Raw genomic sequence first — 17,708 nt, forward strand, 5'->3', positions numbered from 1 at the left:
AAAGATTACATACTGACATAGAACAGCTTAGGGCAGAAGTTGCTACTAGCCTTAAGCCAATGTTAACTTCTATCACAGGCTATTAAGAACAGTGCTCTGAATCACAAGTCAGAAAACATTTTAGTAGAGGTTATGCAACACCTTACCACCTGAATTCTAATCATGTGAATTATTCTCTTAGTTTATTTCCAACATAGATTATAAAGGGGGATTGTGAAACAATATAACAATGTGTAAGAAACACTAATTGGCTCCATTATTTTAAATATAAAAGTCTCCTATCCCTCTAGTATCAAATTTAAATTTTAGTTACAAACCTGTTCCATGCTTTTGCAATAGAGATCTCTTGCTCCTGCTACAGCAGCAAGATTATTAGCTTCAGCTGTTGCCTAAAAAATAAAATTAAATGCACAATTATTGTTCAAAAAAATACCCTATGACTCTACAAAATCTGATTAACATAATAAATTATATACAGTGAACAAGTCTAAATTGAACCATAAAAAATATCAACTTAAAGTTTTCCTTTCCTTTAGGAGAGTATATCAGTAGTTTATGATATAGATTTTTAAAAGGATAGTTGCTTACGTTTATTTTGCTTAGATTCATACTTAAAGAGGTTTTCAGAAAGTACCATGTGTTATGAAATGGACAGATACAGATATAATCTTAAAATGCGCTAGATTTCCTTCCTTACATATAGTTCTTTCAGTTCTTTCATAATCAGATTCACACAAGACATATTTTCAAACTATAAAACTGCTTACTACATTAATTTTACTAGAAAATACTATTTAATCCACTATAAAACTGAGAAGCTGCCCAAAGTAGTAAGTCTTAAAAAAACAGAATCTGAATTAAACAATACTAATTCATAATAAAAGAACATAATTTAAAGTGTGGGGGGGAGCCTATTCACTACAAGCAGCTCTAAATCAATAGCAAATGAAAATAAGCTTTTTTGCAAACAACAATCTTTGTCAAAGACTCAAAGAACAGAAGTAGCTTAGTTCAGAAAGGCCCACATTAAACCATCTACAATAGAAATGTTCCTACACTAAGTATCTGAAGAGAAGGTATAAAGGGCTTTATTTCTATTGGCCTACACATGGCTCAAGGTCTGCAATCTGCAGTTACAAAAAAAATCATATAAAGACTTTAGAATTCATGACACATACTGCCTTAAATATATAAAATGTATTTCCATGCAAAAAAGAACATTCCTCACATTGCCATTCCCAGAATTTCTCTTTAAAGCAAAGACTTTTGTTCTCATAAATAAGGATATATATAACCTCCTGCCCCTTCCCCCAATGCCTTATACATACACACACAGTGTCTTAATCTCTCTCTACCTGAAGCATGGACTTTGGATGTGGAAGTTCCTCTCCTTGATAAATTTTAATGTAAGCCTAAAAAGACATAAGATTCATATTGTAGGTTACACAATTTGATTTGACATCTCCAAAGAAAAATCATTAAATATAAAAATAATTTGCATCATTAAAAGGAAATATACTCTCATTTCAACAAGATTAATCACATTCTCAAAACTATTTATATACATGCAGCTAAATAACACCTAGAAGAAATGTTGCTACCTGTACTTTGAACATGTATACGTTGTATCTCATATTTAAGTTTTATATATAAAATGCCATCGCTTAATGAAAAAAAAAATCCATAATTCTCCCTGTCAATCTTTTTTTTTTTTTTTTGGTAGTGCTAGGGATTGAACCCATGGCCTTGTGCATGGAAGGCAAGCACTCTACCAACTGAGCTATATCCCCAGTCCTACTGTCAATTTTTCAAATAAAAATGTCAGAAAATATTTTAACCCAGTATTTGACTAACTTAAATTTTATCTCAGCTTAAGAAGAAAAAAAAACCTAATTTGTAATTTAATAAGAAAAAATGTTCTGATGTCCATACAGGTGTCTTTCATCTCAACTTTCTACTGACTCAATATTAATCTATAACTAAACAAATACAGTATGAAAATGATCAGGCATTCAATAAGTGAACAAGAATACATTCTTAGTTAACTATTCCTTTCCACCTACCTATAATGACCAATAATAATACGACCCTCTACAATGGTCTTGTCCTGGCAAGCAAACTATAAGAGCTAAAGAATAACTGAGGGAGAGGGAAAACCAATGAAAATTCATTTGAACTCAAAAATCATAATAGATACTTTCAGCTGCTCTTCTTGAGTCCTCAGAATTCTGAGAGAATGCTTTTTTGAAGAATTCAGAATACAGAATTATGTTTCCAATCCCTATTATGACTCCCAAATGACAAAGCAGTATTTCAGTATAATAAATGGCTCTTCTCTCCATGTCAGACGGAGGAAAAGTAGAATAATTCTGTGAACAAACAAAATCATTTTCTAGAAGATACAAGTAGTCTGTTACAATCTCTTATTTAAATGTCGATACACCCAGAGGCCCAAATATGGGTTGTTTTTGTTGTTGTTTTAAAGTAAAGGTTAAGAAACTTCTTATATATACAGATGAGTACTAAGTTGGCTACATTTCTATCCTAGAGAGTCATTCAATTTAAGAGTTTGCCTACCTTAAAATACTCTACAAGATCTCTACAAGTGACTTTAGATCCACTTATCTCTTTTTCCACCAAATTTTCAGGGGCAAGCAGCAATGGAACCAGATTTTGAAGCTCTCGTTTAAAGTCTTCATCAATATCTGGTGAACATAAAATTAGTCAACATTTAGTCCAACAAAATAAAAAAAAATAAGTCCTCATTGATAAGAATTCTTAAAGTTCTATTTTATAACTTATAAGGTCTAGTTTATAACTTTGTAAGAGGACAAATAATCACTTAAATACAATCATTTTTTAAAAAAGTTCATCCAAAAATGCCATATCTCTTAGGAAAAAAACAAAAATCCCCACTACCCTAGTACACCATTTTCCCACACCCCCATAATTCTTTCAGTTCAAATTTGGACTACCAAAACAATATCTTCATCAAGTATTAAAACTAAAGCATCCTTTTCAAGAGGCAAACAATTTAAGAGATTAAATTAAATTTTAATACTATATTTTGTTTTTCTAACCATACTGTAACTTTTGTTAATTCTCAAGCCTTTTGCTATCACACTTAGATTAATTCTAAAACCACAAAAAATTATGCTATCAACTATGAAACAGAGAAATTTAAGTCTAATTGCAGCAATACAATAAAATGGTTAGAGCTTTTTAGCAGATAAAATATTAAAATGTTTTCAGCCTTCCAAATTCTCAAGACTTCAGTCCAGAGCAAAGGAACACATTATAAAATAGGTTGCAAACAAACTAATAGATGGTTGCAAACAAACCAATAAATGCTAGAAAGAACACTGAGAGCATTCTAAGCACATTAGTATTAATACATCATGATATCCTTTATCAATAAGACAGGAAATTTAAGGAATCATGTATTTGAAAAAACTTTCAGTCTCTTAAAAATGTTTGATTTTAGCAAGAATGGGAATTCCCACCTTTCAATCTCCCATCAAAACTAGGATTAGTTGCAACTTTAAGACCAGGATGTGGCAAAAGGAAGCAACCCAGATTTGAGAAACAATTGTGAATGTGCTTCCTTACATTCTGTAACTCTTCATGTTGATTTTGTTTTACCTGAGGGCAGAAAGAGACGGGATAATGGTGCAAAGAGAAAAAAAAAATTAATGTTAAAAAAGGAAATTTACATGTATACTTGCATGTATATACATTCAACTCAGATGGTTCTAAAGGCCCATTTCTGAACACTTTGATAAGACCTCACATTTTCTTAAAACCAGAAAAGATGTTTCTTCCTAAGTAAGCTGCCTGAGATACCAAAAAAATAAATAAATGAAATAATAATCAATTATAGTATCTAATGTCTGAATAACAAGTTGTGGCTGTGACTTATAAATAAGATTTACCTTTAAAGTATTTATAATGTCATAATAAAACAAAACAAAATGAAACAAACAAACAAAATACTCATATGCCTTCAAATAAAAGGGTTAGCACCTGATAAGAATAAGAGCCAGGTCAAAAAGCTCCAGTGTAGTCCCAACTACCTTAGAAATGGTATTTTAGGACTCTCTTTATGTGATTATCTTTAATTTATGCTAGTTATCAGAGCTTAGAAAAGAGATACTGAGATACTGATATTTATTTTCTGGAAGAAAATCTTAGAAATATTTTGAATAATTATTAACTCATTTAGAGATAGATAATTTACACACTCTTTAAAAGGTTCTTCTCAATGGCCATTGTAACAAAACATGTGCTATTCATAATTAAAACCTGGAAACCACCTAAATCTTCAGCAACAGAATGGAAAAACAGTTGTCTATTCGATTAGTGAAATTCTAAATAGCAATGAAAATAAATGAACTAAACTACATGCAACAACATGTTTTAGTCTCAGAAACAAAATATTGGGCAAAAAAGCTAAATACAAAAGAACATATGTGTAAGTGCTTGTATTCATAAAAAGTACAAAAACAAAGCCTGTTAAAAGGATAATGGTAAGGATTGGGTGGGGGTAAGTAAGTACCTGGAGGTGGTGCTTCTGGGTGTAGGTTATGGCTATATTCATTTTATTTTCTACAAAGTTACCAAGCTACACATTATGACCTGAGCAATCTTATGAACACATGCATGGCATCGATAAGAAGTTTAAAATCCTTCTTGCTTTGAGGTATCTAGTTCTATAGTCTGTTAATTTCTTATAAACAAACCAGAAAAAAAAAAAAAGCTGTGATAATTGCACTTATCTGAAGGTGCTGAAAATCCAAGAGTAAAGAATTGGTCTTAATCTCATTTTAGGAATAAGAAAATCATACTATTCCACCACAAGTCTTAGAATGTGATTGAGAAACCAAGTGCATCATTCCACAGACAATAAAATCTTATTAACCTACTGCATTAATAAAGGGATCTCTACACATAGAGATGTTATATATATTGGATATGTTAGTAGATGGTAATCTGTAATTATCTGACCTGCAGATTTCCTAAGTATTTTCACAGGAAGGTACTTTAAGGATAAAAGATGATGATCTTGTTGGTGAGGTTATTTTCCAGGAATGGCTTCATGTGGCATATCATAAAGGAGTGACAGTACTTGAATCCTATACCCAGTTATCAATAATTAGTTAAGTGACCATAAGCAAGTAACTTTTCCAGGCTCCAGTTTCACTGTGTATGTTATGGTTTAGATGTGGTATCCCCTGGAAGTTCACATGCAAGACAATGCAGAAAGGTTTGGAAGAGAAATGATTGGGTTACATCCTAACCTAATCAGTGAATTAATCCCTAATGGGATTAACTGAAGTGGTAGGGTGTGTCTGGAGAGTAAAAGAATTGGGGCATGGCTATGGGGTATATATTTTATATTTGGAGAATAGAGTCTCTCTGTGCTTCTTGATCACCATGATGTGAGCAGCTTCCCTCCACCACACTCTCCAGCCATGATGTTCAGTATCACCTCAAGCCAAGGAATAAGAGAACCAGCCTTCTCTGGACTAAGACCTCTGAAACCAGGAGCCCACAAATAAACTCTTCCTTCTCTACAATTGTTCTGATCAGGTCCTTTAGTCACATGTAGCAAAAAAGCTGACTAAAACAATGTACAAGAAAAAAAGGCTGACAAACTATGAAACTAGCCTAGGAATCCATCAAAGGATGAATGGATAAAGAAAATGTGGTATATATACACAATGACATTTTATTCAGCCATAAAGAATGGAATGATGTCATTTGCACTGAAAAAAAATGGATCAAACTTGAGAATATTACATTAAGCAAAATAAGCCAAACTTAGAAGGGTTGTTTGTTTTCTCTCATCTGTGGAAGCTAGAAAGGAAAAAGAAAAAAAGAAGGTATTGAACATGTGTCTCATGAAAACTGAAGGGAAATCAGTAGAGCAAAGAAAAGGGACCAAAGAAAGAAAGGAGAAGAGGAAAAGAAGTACTAGAGAATTTGTGTGCATGCACAAATATGTAACAGCAAATCCTACCATTGTGAATAATTATAACTCTCCAATAAAAAATATGAAGGAGGGGCTGGGGTTGTGGCTCAGTGGTAGCGCACTCACCTAGCACATGCAAGGCCCTGGGTTCGATCCTCAGCACCACATAAAAACAAATAAATAAAATAAAGGTATTGTGTCCAACTATAACTTAAAAATATGAAGAAAAAAAAGGATGAACTAGATATGTTCAGGGTTAGGGTTAAGGTTAGGGATATGTTTAAAATCCCTTTTCTAGCTCTATATGTTGTCACTCTATCAGAGATATGAGAGGTTCTCATATCATCTATGTTCAATACGTAAACATTAACCAGCCTGTCCTAAACGTTGAGAAGCTGAGCTGACCAAAAAGAGACTTGTGAATATTCTAAGTGGACCAAAATCTCCTTAAAAAATATTGATCCTCAGGAGGCTAAGGTAAGAAGATACCAAAATTCTTGAGGCCAGCCTGGGCAATTTAGTGAGATCCTGTCTCAAAAAAAAAATCAAAATAAGGCTCGAAAAATACCTTAGTAATAGAGCACTTGCCAGGCATGCTAGGGGTGGAATCCCCAGAATGAATGAAAGGAAGGAAGGGATGGAAGAAATGGGGTAAGGGGTAGGAGGAAGGAGGAGAAGGGAGAGGGAGGGGAAGGAAGGAGAGGAAGGAGGAAGGAAAGGGAAAGGAAGAGAAAGGAAGGCGGGGAAGGAGGGAAGGTGGGAAGGTTGATCCTTTGAATATTTACTGAGGGACAGTTTGTTCAGGAGAGAAAACACATGTAACCACTTATGTAGAGTTAGTAACTGACAGTGTAAGCACAGTCCAGGCAGCCCAGCCTTTTGCCTGCTGTGGTGCTTATGCTCTCCTCTCCAGGACACAGGGCTTACCTGCAATCTCTTTTCAAGGAATTGTATTCCACCTTCCAAACCATATGAATGTTCATAAGGATAACTCCAATCTCGAATCAAAAACATTAATGTCTACACACAGAAAAAATACAAAACACTTCTTATAAAATCTTAAGAAAAAAAAACATAACTTTAATAGTTAACACCTCCTTTCTCCCTTAAACAATTCTTACTAAAAGTGAGTACATGGCTATTATTAAAGGCTCACCTAAACCAACAACATACTCAACCCCCATACCAAGTAATCACCTCCACTTGAATTTCACTACATATAAGGAAAAAAGTCACCCAAGCAATAATATGATTTTAAAAAGGAACAAAAGGCAGAGCAGGGCATTAGATCATAATTTTAAATCAAGGTTGTATAATTACAAGACCAACCAAATCAAGATGGCTAATTCTACACGAATTATAGATTTGGTGTCAATAGCACTAATTTCACAGAATGATTTTTAATTCATACACTTAAGTTTCTCCACCTCAGCACTACTGACATTTTGGGCCAAATGATCTTTAATTATGCATGGCTGTCCTGTGCATTACAGGATATTAATATCTCTGGCTTTTATGCACTACACACCAGTAGCATTAACCTCCCCAAAACTGTGACAACAAAAAATGTCTCCAGACATGGGCAAATGTCTACTGGGTGGCAAAATTACCCTAGTTCAGAAAAACTCACAGATAATATATTTATTCATATACATAAAAGGAAGCCATAAACCTGCCCAATCATTTCATAAAAGTGATTGCTTTAACCAGAACAGCAGACAAGAATGAGACACAATTGATGTAAACCCACTAATAATCACTAGCAATGCTATCAGAGGAAGGACTTCACACACTGATGGGCAATCAATCTAGATTTCTTTGTTCTATTTCCTATTCTCCCCCACCCTAACTGCAACTAACCAAATAGTACTAATAGCAACCTGCAAATTGTACTTGCTTCAAAAAATAAAGTAGCTGGGTGTGGTGGCACACGCTTATATTCCTAGCAGCTTGGGAGGCTGAGGCAGGAAGATCACAAGTTCAAAGCCAGCCTCAACAAAAGCAAGGTGCTAAACAACTCAGGGAGACCCTGTCTCTAAATAAAATACAAGATAGGGCTGAGAATCTGGCTCAGTAGCTAAGTACCCCTGAGTTCAATCCCCAGTACCACAAAAAAAAAAAAAAAAAACTACCTGGAACTTTTTCATATTAAACCAAAATAAAGAGTAACAGGACTAACTTCGACTTATAACATACCACAAAAAAGAAACTGACCCTTATTTTTGGAAAGAAAAGTTACATTACTCATGGTTATATTAAGGGCCCACTATTATTATATAATAAGGTTCTTTTCCCCTCAAAGTTTAATGTCATGATAATTTTAGAGAGAAAAATAAAAAATAAAGGTTGTTTATATACCATTTTTCCAAGCTGGTTAATGTGAGGGAGTCATTTTAAGAGAATTTCACTTTTTACTCTACATAATACCATATTGTTTGAATTGCTAAAATAAATGTGTATATCTTTGCAAAATAAAATTAAGTTAAAAATAGACCTACAACATTTTCTAGTAGTGTATCACATATAAAAGAAATGTGATATGACTGTCTTATTCAATTTCTCACTGTCTTAAGTTTTGGAATTAAGTAACATCTAAAAGAACCATTACCCCCTTAATCAAACTAGATTTGTTTGTTCTGTTTCCTATTTTGTTGGCCTCAAACTGGTATTAAGTTGGTGACAACATCACCAATATTTAGATTCAACTCCACTTAATTGATTGCTACAAATGAGTTTGTCATAATACCCTGTATCTCCAAAGTTAAAAGCTGAGGTGAGCTTCTCATAAGTCTATCTTATAAAATGATAAAACACTTACTTACCTGAAATGGTTTCTGATAGATTTCTTCCATTGCAAGTCTTCCATACTCTGTAAATAACTATAAAATCAAGTTATTTAAACTAATGTCCCCAGGGAAATTGACAGAGACTTTTATAAAACTGTTCTATATCAGAGGACAAGCTATCAGAACTTTTAATATCATCTGAAAGCTAAGTATTTAATTTTCTAACACACAGGGTATATATTGAAATCACAGGCCTGGCATAGTGGTGCACACCTATAATCCCAGTGACTCAAGAAGCTGAGGCAGGAGGATCACAAGTTCAAAGCCAACCTCAGCAAAATCAAGGCACTAAGCATCTCAGTGAGACACTATTTCTAAATAAAATGCAAAATAGGACTGGGGATGTGGCTTAGTGGTTGAGTGACCCTTACTAAAAGAAAAAAAATGAAATCACAGGTCAGTTTTAAACCATATAATATTCAACTTTGTTATTACATCATAGGCTTCTAAGTATAAATTCACAATAACATGACAATTCAATTTTAAAACTTTAGCATATATTCTAAGACATACATACTTGTAAGTGTTGAAGATCATCTTCTTGAATATTCTGAGATAAATTATATACCTATTAAAACAAAATTCATTGTTTTTATTAGTGTCTTACTTTGAATACACAGCTTGTGTATAATTTTCCTTGTGAAAATTAAGACTATTTTATGCTTTACCACAAAATAATCACTCAGCCACTATCTTAATCAGTGGCATACAAAAAGGACTTTCTCTTTTTTCATAATAGTCAAGTGATAAAATATTAAGGAGGAAGGAGTGGTGGTAAAATATGTGAAAATCACGAATAAATGCATATTCACTGCCTAAATTTGGCAGATACTTGAAAAAAAAAAAAAGTGTACTGCAATAGCCAAACTATGGAACCAACCTAGATGCCCTTCAAAAGATGAAGGGATAAAGAAAATGAGGTATGCAAACACAATGGAATATTATTCAGCCTTAAAGAAGAATGAAATTATGGCATTTGTCAGTAAATGGTTGAAGCTAGAGAATATCATGCTAAGTGAAATAAGCAAGTCCCCAAAAACCAAAGGCCAAATGTTTTCTCTGATATGTTGATGCTAATTCACAATAAGGGGGGTGGCTAGGGAAAAACAGAGGTACTTTACATTAGGCAAAGGAGAATAAAGGGAGGAGAGGGGGTATTGGAGGAGGAGGTACAGTAGAATGAATCAGACATTATTACCCCATGTACATATATGATTGCATGACTGGTGTGATCTTACATCATGTACAACCAGAAGAATGAGAAGTTATACTCCATTTATGTATGATGTGTCAAAATGCATTCTAGTATCACATGTAATTAGAACAAAATTTTAAAAAGTAAAACAAAAATTAAAAATTATATTGTATAATAGGTTCTTTTTCTCCTCAAAGTTTCATGTCACGATAACTTAAGAAAGAAAACTAAAAAGTAAAGGTTGTTTATATACCACTTTTTCAAGCTGGTTAATGTGAGGGGCAAAAGTATATAACTGATCAGTGGGAATCTCATCTAACATTGACTCTACTATAGTTCTCTTTTTACTTAAAACTCATCAGTCTAAACAATTTTAACAGAAAAATTTTAGCAGCCTCTGGAAACTAATAAAAGTAACAGTAGGTGGCACTCTTATCCTGTCCAGAATTTTCTGAAGACTTCCAAAGACAAAATGGACCAGAGCTATAATAGAGGCTCTAAAGTACAAACTCAGGAAAAGAGAAATTGGAGAAAAGATTAGTTAGGTTCAGTCCTTTCAAGACCTTCAGAAGAGAACTCGGGCTATAATTGGAGAAGAATGGGCACCTACTGTTAAGAAATAACTTGTATCTAAGAAAATAAGGGTACTCCAAAGGGAGAAATACAGATAACTTGGAGGTCAAGAATATACTTGATGTTCAGCAAACCTAAAATGATAGTCTCAAGTCATAATTAATTCTAAAGAGTATTTTTAAAAGTAATTAATGACTGAGGTAATTAAACTTCAGATTTAAAGTAAAACCTGACAGTATGACTAATCTATTCTTATCCATCCAGTGGACCTTAGCTTTTAGAAAACAGGTCCAGATCTTTTCATTGTCAGGGCCAGGCAAATAGTAAAGAGAGAAAGAGACTTGTTTATCTTAGATCATTAGTACTTAGAATACTACCCTGGATATAATAGGTGCTAATAACCCTGGATATAATAGGTGCTAACAATTTGTTGAAAGAATAAATGACAAGGTCAATTTGTTACTGATTTATCAGCTAGAACTTATTTAAGGAAAGAAAACTAACCTCCAAGGTCAGGAAGAAAGCAATAATAGATATCTAATCTTCTTGGATTTTTTAGAGTCTACAAAGCACTTTATGCATTATCTTATTTAGATCTCTTCTTTAACAACAGTCACACATGAGGTAGGCAAAATGGGTAAAACCCTCATTTTGCAGATAAGAAAGTGCCTATATAGTTTTTAAGTTACTGTCCAAAGACAGTTCTTTAAAAAGTTGAATAGGGCTGAGGATGTGGCTCAAGCATTAGCACGCTCTCGCCTGGCATGCGTGCGGCCCAGGTTCGATCCTCAGCACCACATACAAACAAAGATGTTATGTCCGCCGAGAACTGGAAAATAAATATTAAAAAATTCTCTCTCTTTCTCTATCTCTCTTTTTTAAAAAAAGTTGAATAAACAAGAGAACCCCAAGTTTGAACCCCAATAATAAATATTAAGACACAGAACTCCCTCATTATAATTTAAGGCAAGGTCTACTGCCAGCTTACTTGAGGGGCTACACTATGATAAGGCAAATATGAAGAGATGGCTTCTATACTATCGCAACTGTGCCATTTTGCAAAAGCAGAGAAAAAAAAAATAAGAAGGGAAAAAGAGATTTCTGAGAGTCCCGGATAGTATCACTTAGTGAGTAGTAGCCATTATCCTCAGCCCTGTAAGGCTGAAAGCCTAGATTCTACAAAAAATTCAAAGGAACTGGTTTCTGGTATATTGCTTCCTTTGTAACTATCCAAAATACAAAATTTCACATTATAAGCCAGAACAGTAGGCATGGAAATAAGAAATGTCAATAAGAAATGTCAATGTGCTCTTTAATTTTAATCATATTAAAATTTTTCTTCAATCAAAAGGCATTTTTGAGGAGCAGCTGAAGGTACCAGGATCATATGAACTGATGTCATCACCTAATCCCTATCTTACCTGCACAGAGCTGGTCATAGTGCTCAGAGCAAATACGGTTGCACAGTCTTTAATAGTTGACTGGCTATCAAAGGCACCCTGGGTATCCATTAGCAGCACAGCCACCTAGGAATTCAAAAGTTTATCATACTTAGTAAACAGTCACAAAAAACAAATATAAAAATCATATATTAAATGGTAAATTTCAAAAGCAATAATTAAATCAAGAACACTCATCTCTACACATTTTAGCATAATAATCTTTATACATTAAACTTGCCACACATTAAGTTCTGTGTTGCTTTGAATTTTTTTTTTTTTTGGAGGGGGGGGGTTGCTGGGGATTGAAATCAGAGCTTTGTGCATGCAAGGCAAGCACTCTACCAAATGAGTTATATCCCCAGCCTGTTCCTTTGATTTTTAACATAGAAAGTAGCTCAAGAAAAAATATAGAAGATTAAAAATAGAAAAGTATAAGTGAAATTTTACTTTTGTTCCATTAGGTCTGTCAATCACAAATACTTCATTCCAAACTTGTATGCCTGTTGTTTCTCTTTCACAACCACCTCGCCATGTAAAGCCGGTCAATGGTTCATTGTTTCCACCAATCCAACTTTGAGAATCCTGTTAAAGTCAAAGATAAATGTAAAATAAAACACACAAAAATCAAAAGAAAAAAAAAACTTTAAAAATCACCCATTCCATATTTTACAGATGAGGAAGGTTAAGTTCAAAGATAAAATACACTATGTAACATCATCCAAGTAGTTACAAAAGCAGTCCTAAATTCTATGTGGTTTTCTATAGGGATGCAGTTTCCTTCAAACCTGAACCTTCTCAAGTCAGTTCAAATTTCCACTCTGTGGGCTTTTAGGTGAGTGGGGTCACACCCATTTTTCCCTCTTCAGCAAAGATTTCCTATAATGTTTAAAACAAAAATCAGACACCAGCTATATCTTCTTATACAGAAAAGTAAAACTAAGTTTCAGAAAGAATGACTGTCAAAAAAGAGTATCACTCTCTTAAAAGAGCTTATATTAAATGTTTTTTATGATGCCTGGTTACCTTTAAAACATAATCAACTTTAAAAATGACCAAATCTTAGGCTGGGGATACAGCTCAGCTGGTAGAGTGCTTGCCTTGCATGCATAAGGCCCTGGATTCAATCCCCAGCACCACCACCAACAAACAAACAAACAAACCAAGTCTTGTTTGCAACCTGATTCAAATGATCCAAGTATAGAAAAGCCTTACTTGAATGAACAGAATCTGAACCCAGACTGCATTATCAGTTGGGATAAATATGATTGTCTGATATGAATGACGTCATGATTGCATTAAGAAATAGCTAAAAGAATACTTGTATGTTAGATACTCAAGTATTTGTGGTAAAGGGATATGCCTGGCATTTAATATTTCAAAAGGCACATATACACATACAGAAAACAGATGAAAGAAGACCAGCAAAATGTTGATGTATATAATGCTGGCATTCATAATGCTATCCTCTTTATTTTGGGGTATATTTTTAAATTTTCTATAATATAATGTTTTAATTAAAACTATAGGCTGTACTACTATAATTAAATATGATGGGGCTGGAGGTATAGCTCACTAGTAGAGTGTTCACCTAATATGTACAGGCACTGGATTCAATCCCCAGCACCATAAATAAATAAGAAATAATATAACAGTTAATAAATCATAAGGTAGTTTATCTAGAAAATTAAATGTGGGACATAAATGAATACCTTTGACAGATGTCAAGATGACTATTTTAGTATACTTAAAAGTCCGTTACTCAACATATCTCCAAGGAAAAATTTGGTTTCAGAAATACTTCTGGTAAGCTTGAATATCTAACCCAAAATAGATTATAAAGTTCAAATTACTGGTAGGAAGATTATGTTTTAAAGCAGGATTGATGAAGGATGAAACAATTTAGGAAGAGCATGTATAAAGTGGCAAAAATAAGTCATCCAGACTATAATGTAATATGACGATACAGCCTTAAATTTTAAACAATCTATAATCATCATTTCACAAAACTCTCATCTCGAGTAGGTTACCAGTCTTATAAGTCATAAAATTCTCTATTTGTTTTCTTCAGGTTTCAATAACTTCAACTAAAGGCCCTCACCTCTGCTGGTTACAGACTGCCACATGGTACAACTCCATTCATAGTACATACAATAGAACCATATTTCAAAGTACCCTTCCTGAGGATAGACGACCACAACTGGTAGTCCTGCCCCTGGCCTATATTTTAGATGCTCCAAATTGTTCTTGTACCTCCTTGCTGTACTCTACCCCAATTCTTGTCACAGCTAATTTTCACAAGAAATGTAATCATGTCATTGTCTTTCTAAAACTCCACCTATGGCTTCCCCATTACCTATAAGACCATCCATCCAGAGACCTGTTTCATAACAATGCCCCTTTAATCTATTTTTTCTCTCTCTGTTTCTGATATTCCCAACTAGTACTTACATATCCAGTTTCTACCATATCCCTCCACCAAAAAAAAGAAGAAAAAAAAAATCACCATTTCCCAAATGCATATACTGTTCAGCCATCAACACCTTTCTCTGCCTAGACTCAGATTTTTTGTCATGGTGGGGGAATCAGATGCCACATGTGAGAACCTACTCATTCTCTCGCAATGTCAAAGAAATCTGGTATTGAATGAACCATTTTTAAAAGGTGTAACCTACACAAATAAGTTAAAAGACACTATCCTCTTAGAGAAGTCTACTTTTAGTCATCTTATTTATCTTGCTTCTCTATCTTCTCTAACAAAACTACTTCTCTAAACAAAATTACTTTCCATGACAGCAGTTTTATTTCATTCTCATGAATTCCCAGCATGTCAAATAGTGCCTGGTTTGTAGTTAGGTATTCAAAACATTAAAGTTTTGTGCTCCCTTTTGAGCATGGGTAATAGATGCAGAAGAAATATGAGCTTCTTTATTATTCTAGAAACAATATAATTATGTAGACAAAGCAGTAAAAATAAAATTTTTGAACTATGGATGACTAAAGTCATAGGCTAATGTGCTTATTAACCCCCCTTCAAAAAAATTTTAAAAATTAGTGTCTCATAAAAATCTACTATGTATCATTGCTTCTTAGTAAATGGGAATATTGTAAAATGTTCAATGGATTAGTTAATAAAAAGATAAAAGAAAAGGTAAATCAGAAAACCAAGTTAATCAGATTTTCAAAATTTTGAAATCTGTTATTTCTCTAACATACTGAACATTAAAGCTTTCATAAAATACATTCATTCATTCATCCATTCATTCACTCATTCAACAAATCTACTGAACCTCTACCAATTGCCAGTCACTGTTCTAGATTCTAGAGATAGAGCAATGAACAACAAAATTTTTCTTCTCCAAGAACATTTTAGTAGGTTCTAGAGACAGTCTCAATGATTATGTCTCAAAAGTTACAGACCCCATGTGCTCTCAAAAAGCAAACCTTGGAACTTGAAAAACACTAATCTGATTCCATTCGCTACTACAGAGAAAAAAAAAAAAAACCTCAAAACTCACAGATTTCCAAAAGCTACCTTATTCTTCCAATTTAAAATAGTAGGAAAAGAGGAGATCTTATAGAATAACTCTCAATTGCAAAAGGCAATCTGAAGTCATCTGAACTTCAAATGTAGTCAAATAGTGGAATAAACACAGCACATGCCAAAAAAGACTTGTCTTTGTAACTTACCAGCAATAAATAAACTCTAAATAGTAAAAAACAAATTCATATTTCACCAAAGGAACAGTAATTGTCTGTAGTAACAAAATGAAACAACAGCTATATAAGCTTTAGACCCAGAGTTTGGTAGCCCAGACAAGCCCACAAGCATCAGAACACACCAGTTTCCCATTTGCTGACTCCTTCCACAACAGCCAGGCTAAAAAAATAAAAGTCCATCCAGAAGCCATAACAACTCAGCTTGGATTGGAGTAAAAGACAAAAAAGTATAAAACTAAGACCCAATTAGCATTACAATAAAGAAGGAGATCATCCCTAGTTAAAAGCCCCACAAATGAAAATCCTAACCTGTATAAAATAAGTACCTATTCAGGAGACAGGTTATTATCACTCAATACCCAAACTGGTGGAGAGAACTAGTATATACATTCTAACCATTGATTGTAGCTTAGTATTTTCAGTTGAATGTGAGAAAACTCAAGTCCCAGAAAAAAAAAAAATATGGAACATTAATTCTGAAATAATTAAAATGTGTCTAATTTTACTGATCCCATCCCTGCCTCATGTCCAACTCCTCTTTCCGGGGCCTGACAAATAGTTGGCATTACAACTGACCTGGGTCACAAAGTCAAGCAAAGAACATTTCTAAGAACGTACAGATTTGCTAAGGAGAAATTTAATAATTTAAGTTTTGCTTAAATGCATCTTTGACCATGAAGACATTATGCTAAGTGAAATAAATCAGACACAAAAAGAAATGTATGTTTTTCAGTCATATGAGTTGCTTAGAGTAGTCAAGCATGCAGACAGAAAGTAGAAGGGTGATTGCCAGGGGCTGAGAGGAGAGGAAAATGGATTTAGCATTTAAATAGTAACACAGCTTTAGTTTTTGAAAATAAAGTCCTCAAGATGAAAGGTGATTGGTGATAGCTGTACCAATTAATAAATAAATTTAATGCCTTTGAACTGTACACTTATAAATGGCTAATGTGGTGAATTTTTGTTTTGCCTATCTTACCACAAATTAAAAACAAAAAGGTGGCCTTGAGAGGTACCAAAACAGAAAGGGGAGACACCACCAGTTATTAAACTGCTATCTAGCCAACTCCAACACCCTCTAACAAGCCTACAATTTTTATTTTCCTTATGGACTTAAAATTCTGATCAAATTCTGTGTTTCTCACATTGGTAAAAATGATAGAAAATTCAAAATTTCAGATTATCACATAAGAGTTACAATGCTTCACTTAAAACAAGTGAAATATTCCAAAGTAAATTCAATTAAAATGGTTAAATGAATAAGCTAAACCTCTAGATTAAATCTGGAAGATAGTTCAATGAACTAATGAACCAGTATAAAGTACAATGATGCTTTAAAATAAACAAAATCCACACCTATCAGAATGGCTAAAATTTAAAAGATGACATTTACAAGGAATACAACAAATATAAGTCTCCTATATTGCCTAGTGCAATTGGTGAAACCTCTTTGCAAAAATATTTGGCAGCCATTAGTAGAGCTAAAAAGGTATTTTGTCATATGACCCAAATTTCTACTCCTAGATATAAACCTAACAGAATTGTGTATATTCCCAAGGCTTGTATAAGAATATTCACAACAATTTTATTTAGAAGAAACAAAAACTGGAAACAACTTACATGTATATCAATAGAGGATGAGGTAATTAAATTGTGATATATTCCTCCAATGAAATATCACTTAGCAACAAAAAGACATTTCTGATGCATTTAACAACACAGATAAATCTCTTAGACTTAATGTTAAATAAAAGAAATCAGACACAAAATATATATACTTTTACAATTCATGTCACTTCCAAAATAGACAAAAATAATCTAAGGTAATAAAAGTCAGCATAGTGGCCTTTGAGAGCCGGAATAGTAATAACTGGGAGGAGAAATAAGTGAGTCTTTTAAAATGCAGAAAGTGTTCTGTCTTGATTTGAAGTGGTGGTTAAAAAACATACTTATTTAAAAATTAA

The 17,708-nt window shown here is 33.5% G+C and overlaps 1 protein-coding gene across 3 annotated transcripts in view; it reads right to left on the bottom strand.

Annotated features, from left to right (window-relative positions):
• Positions 1-17,708, bottom strand: part of Atl2 (atlastin GTPase 2) — a 61,044-nt gene that overhangs the window by 4,766 nt on the left and 38,570 nt on the right. For all 3 annotated transcript variants that reach the window (XM_026405846.2, XM_026405847.2, XM_026405848.2), the window contains exons 3-11: positions 12,475-12,609; positions 12,007-12,111; positions 9,335-9,385; positions 8,794-8,850; positions 6,899-6,991; positions 3,504-3,642; positions 2,578-2,705; positions 1,356-1,412; positions 318-389 (exon numbers count right to left, since the gene is read on the bottom strand). In XM_026405846.2, the coding sequence (XP_026261631.1) occupies positions 318-389; positions 1,356-1,412; positions 2,578-2,705; positions 3,504-3,642; positions 6,899-6,991; positions 8,794-8,850; positions 9,335-9,385; positions 12,007-12,111; positions 12,475-12,609 (837 nt within the window). The remainder of the gene's footprint in view (positions 1-317; positions 390-1,355; positions 1,413-2,577; positions 2,706-3,503; positions 3,643-6,898; positions 6,992-8,793; positions 8,851-9,334; positions 9,386-12,006; positions 12,112-12,474; positions 12,610-17,708) is intronic.

The sequence above is a fragment of the Urocitellus parryii genome, chromosome 12 (genome assembly GCF_045843805.1).
Source record: "Urocitellus parryii isolate mUroPar1 chromosome 12, mUroPar1.hap1, whole genome shotgun sequence".
In the NCBI taxonomy this organism is placed as follows: domain Eukaryota; kingdom Metazoa; phylum Chordata; class Mammalia; order Rodentia; family Sciuridae; genus Urocitellus; species Urocitellus parryii.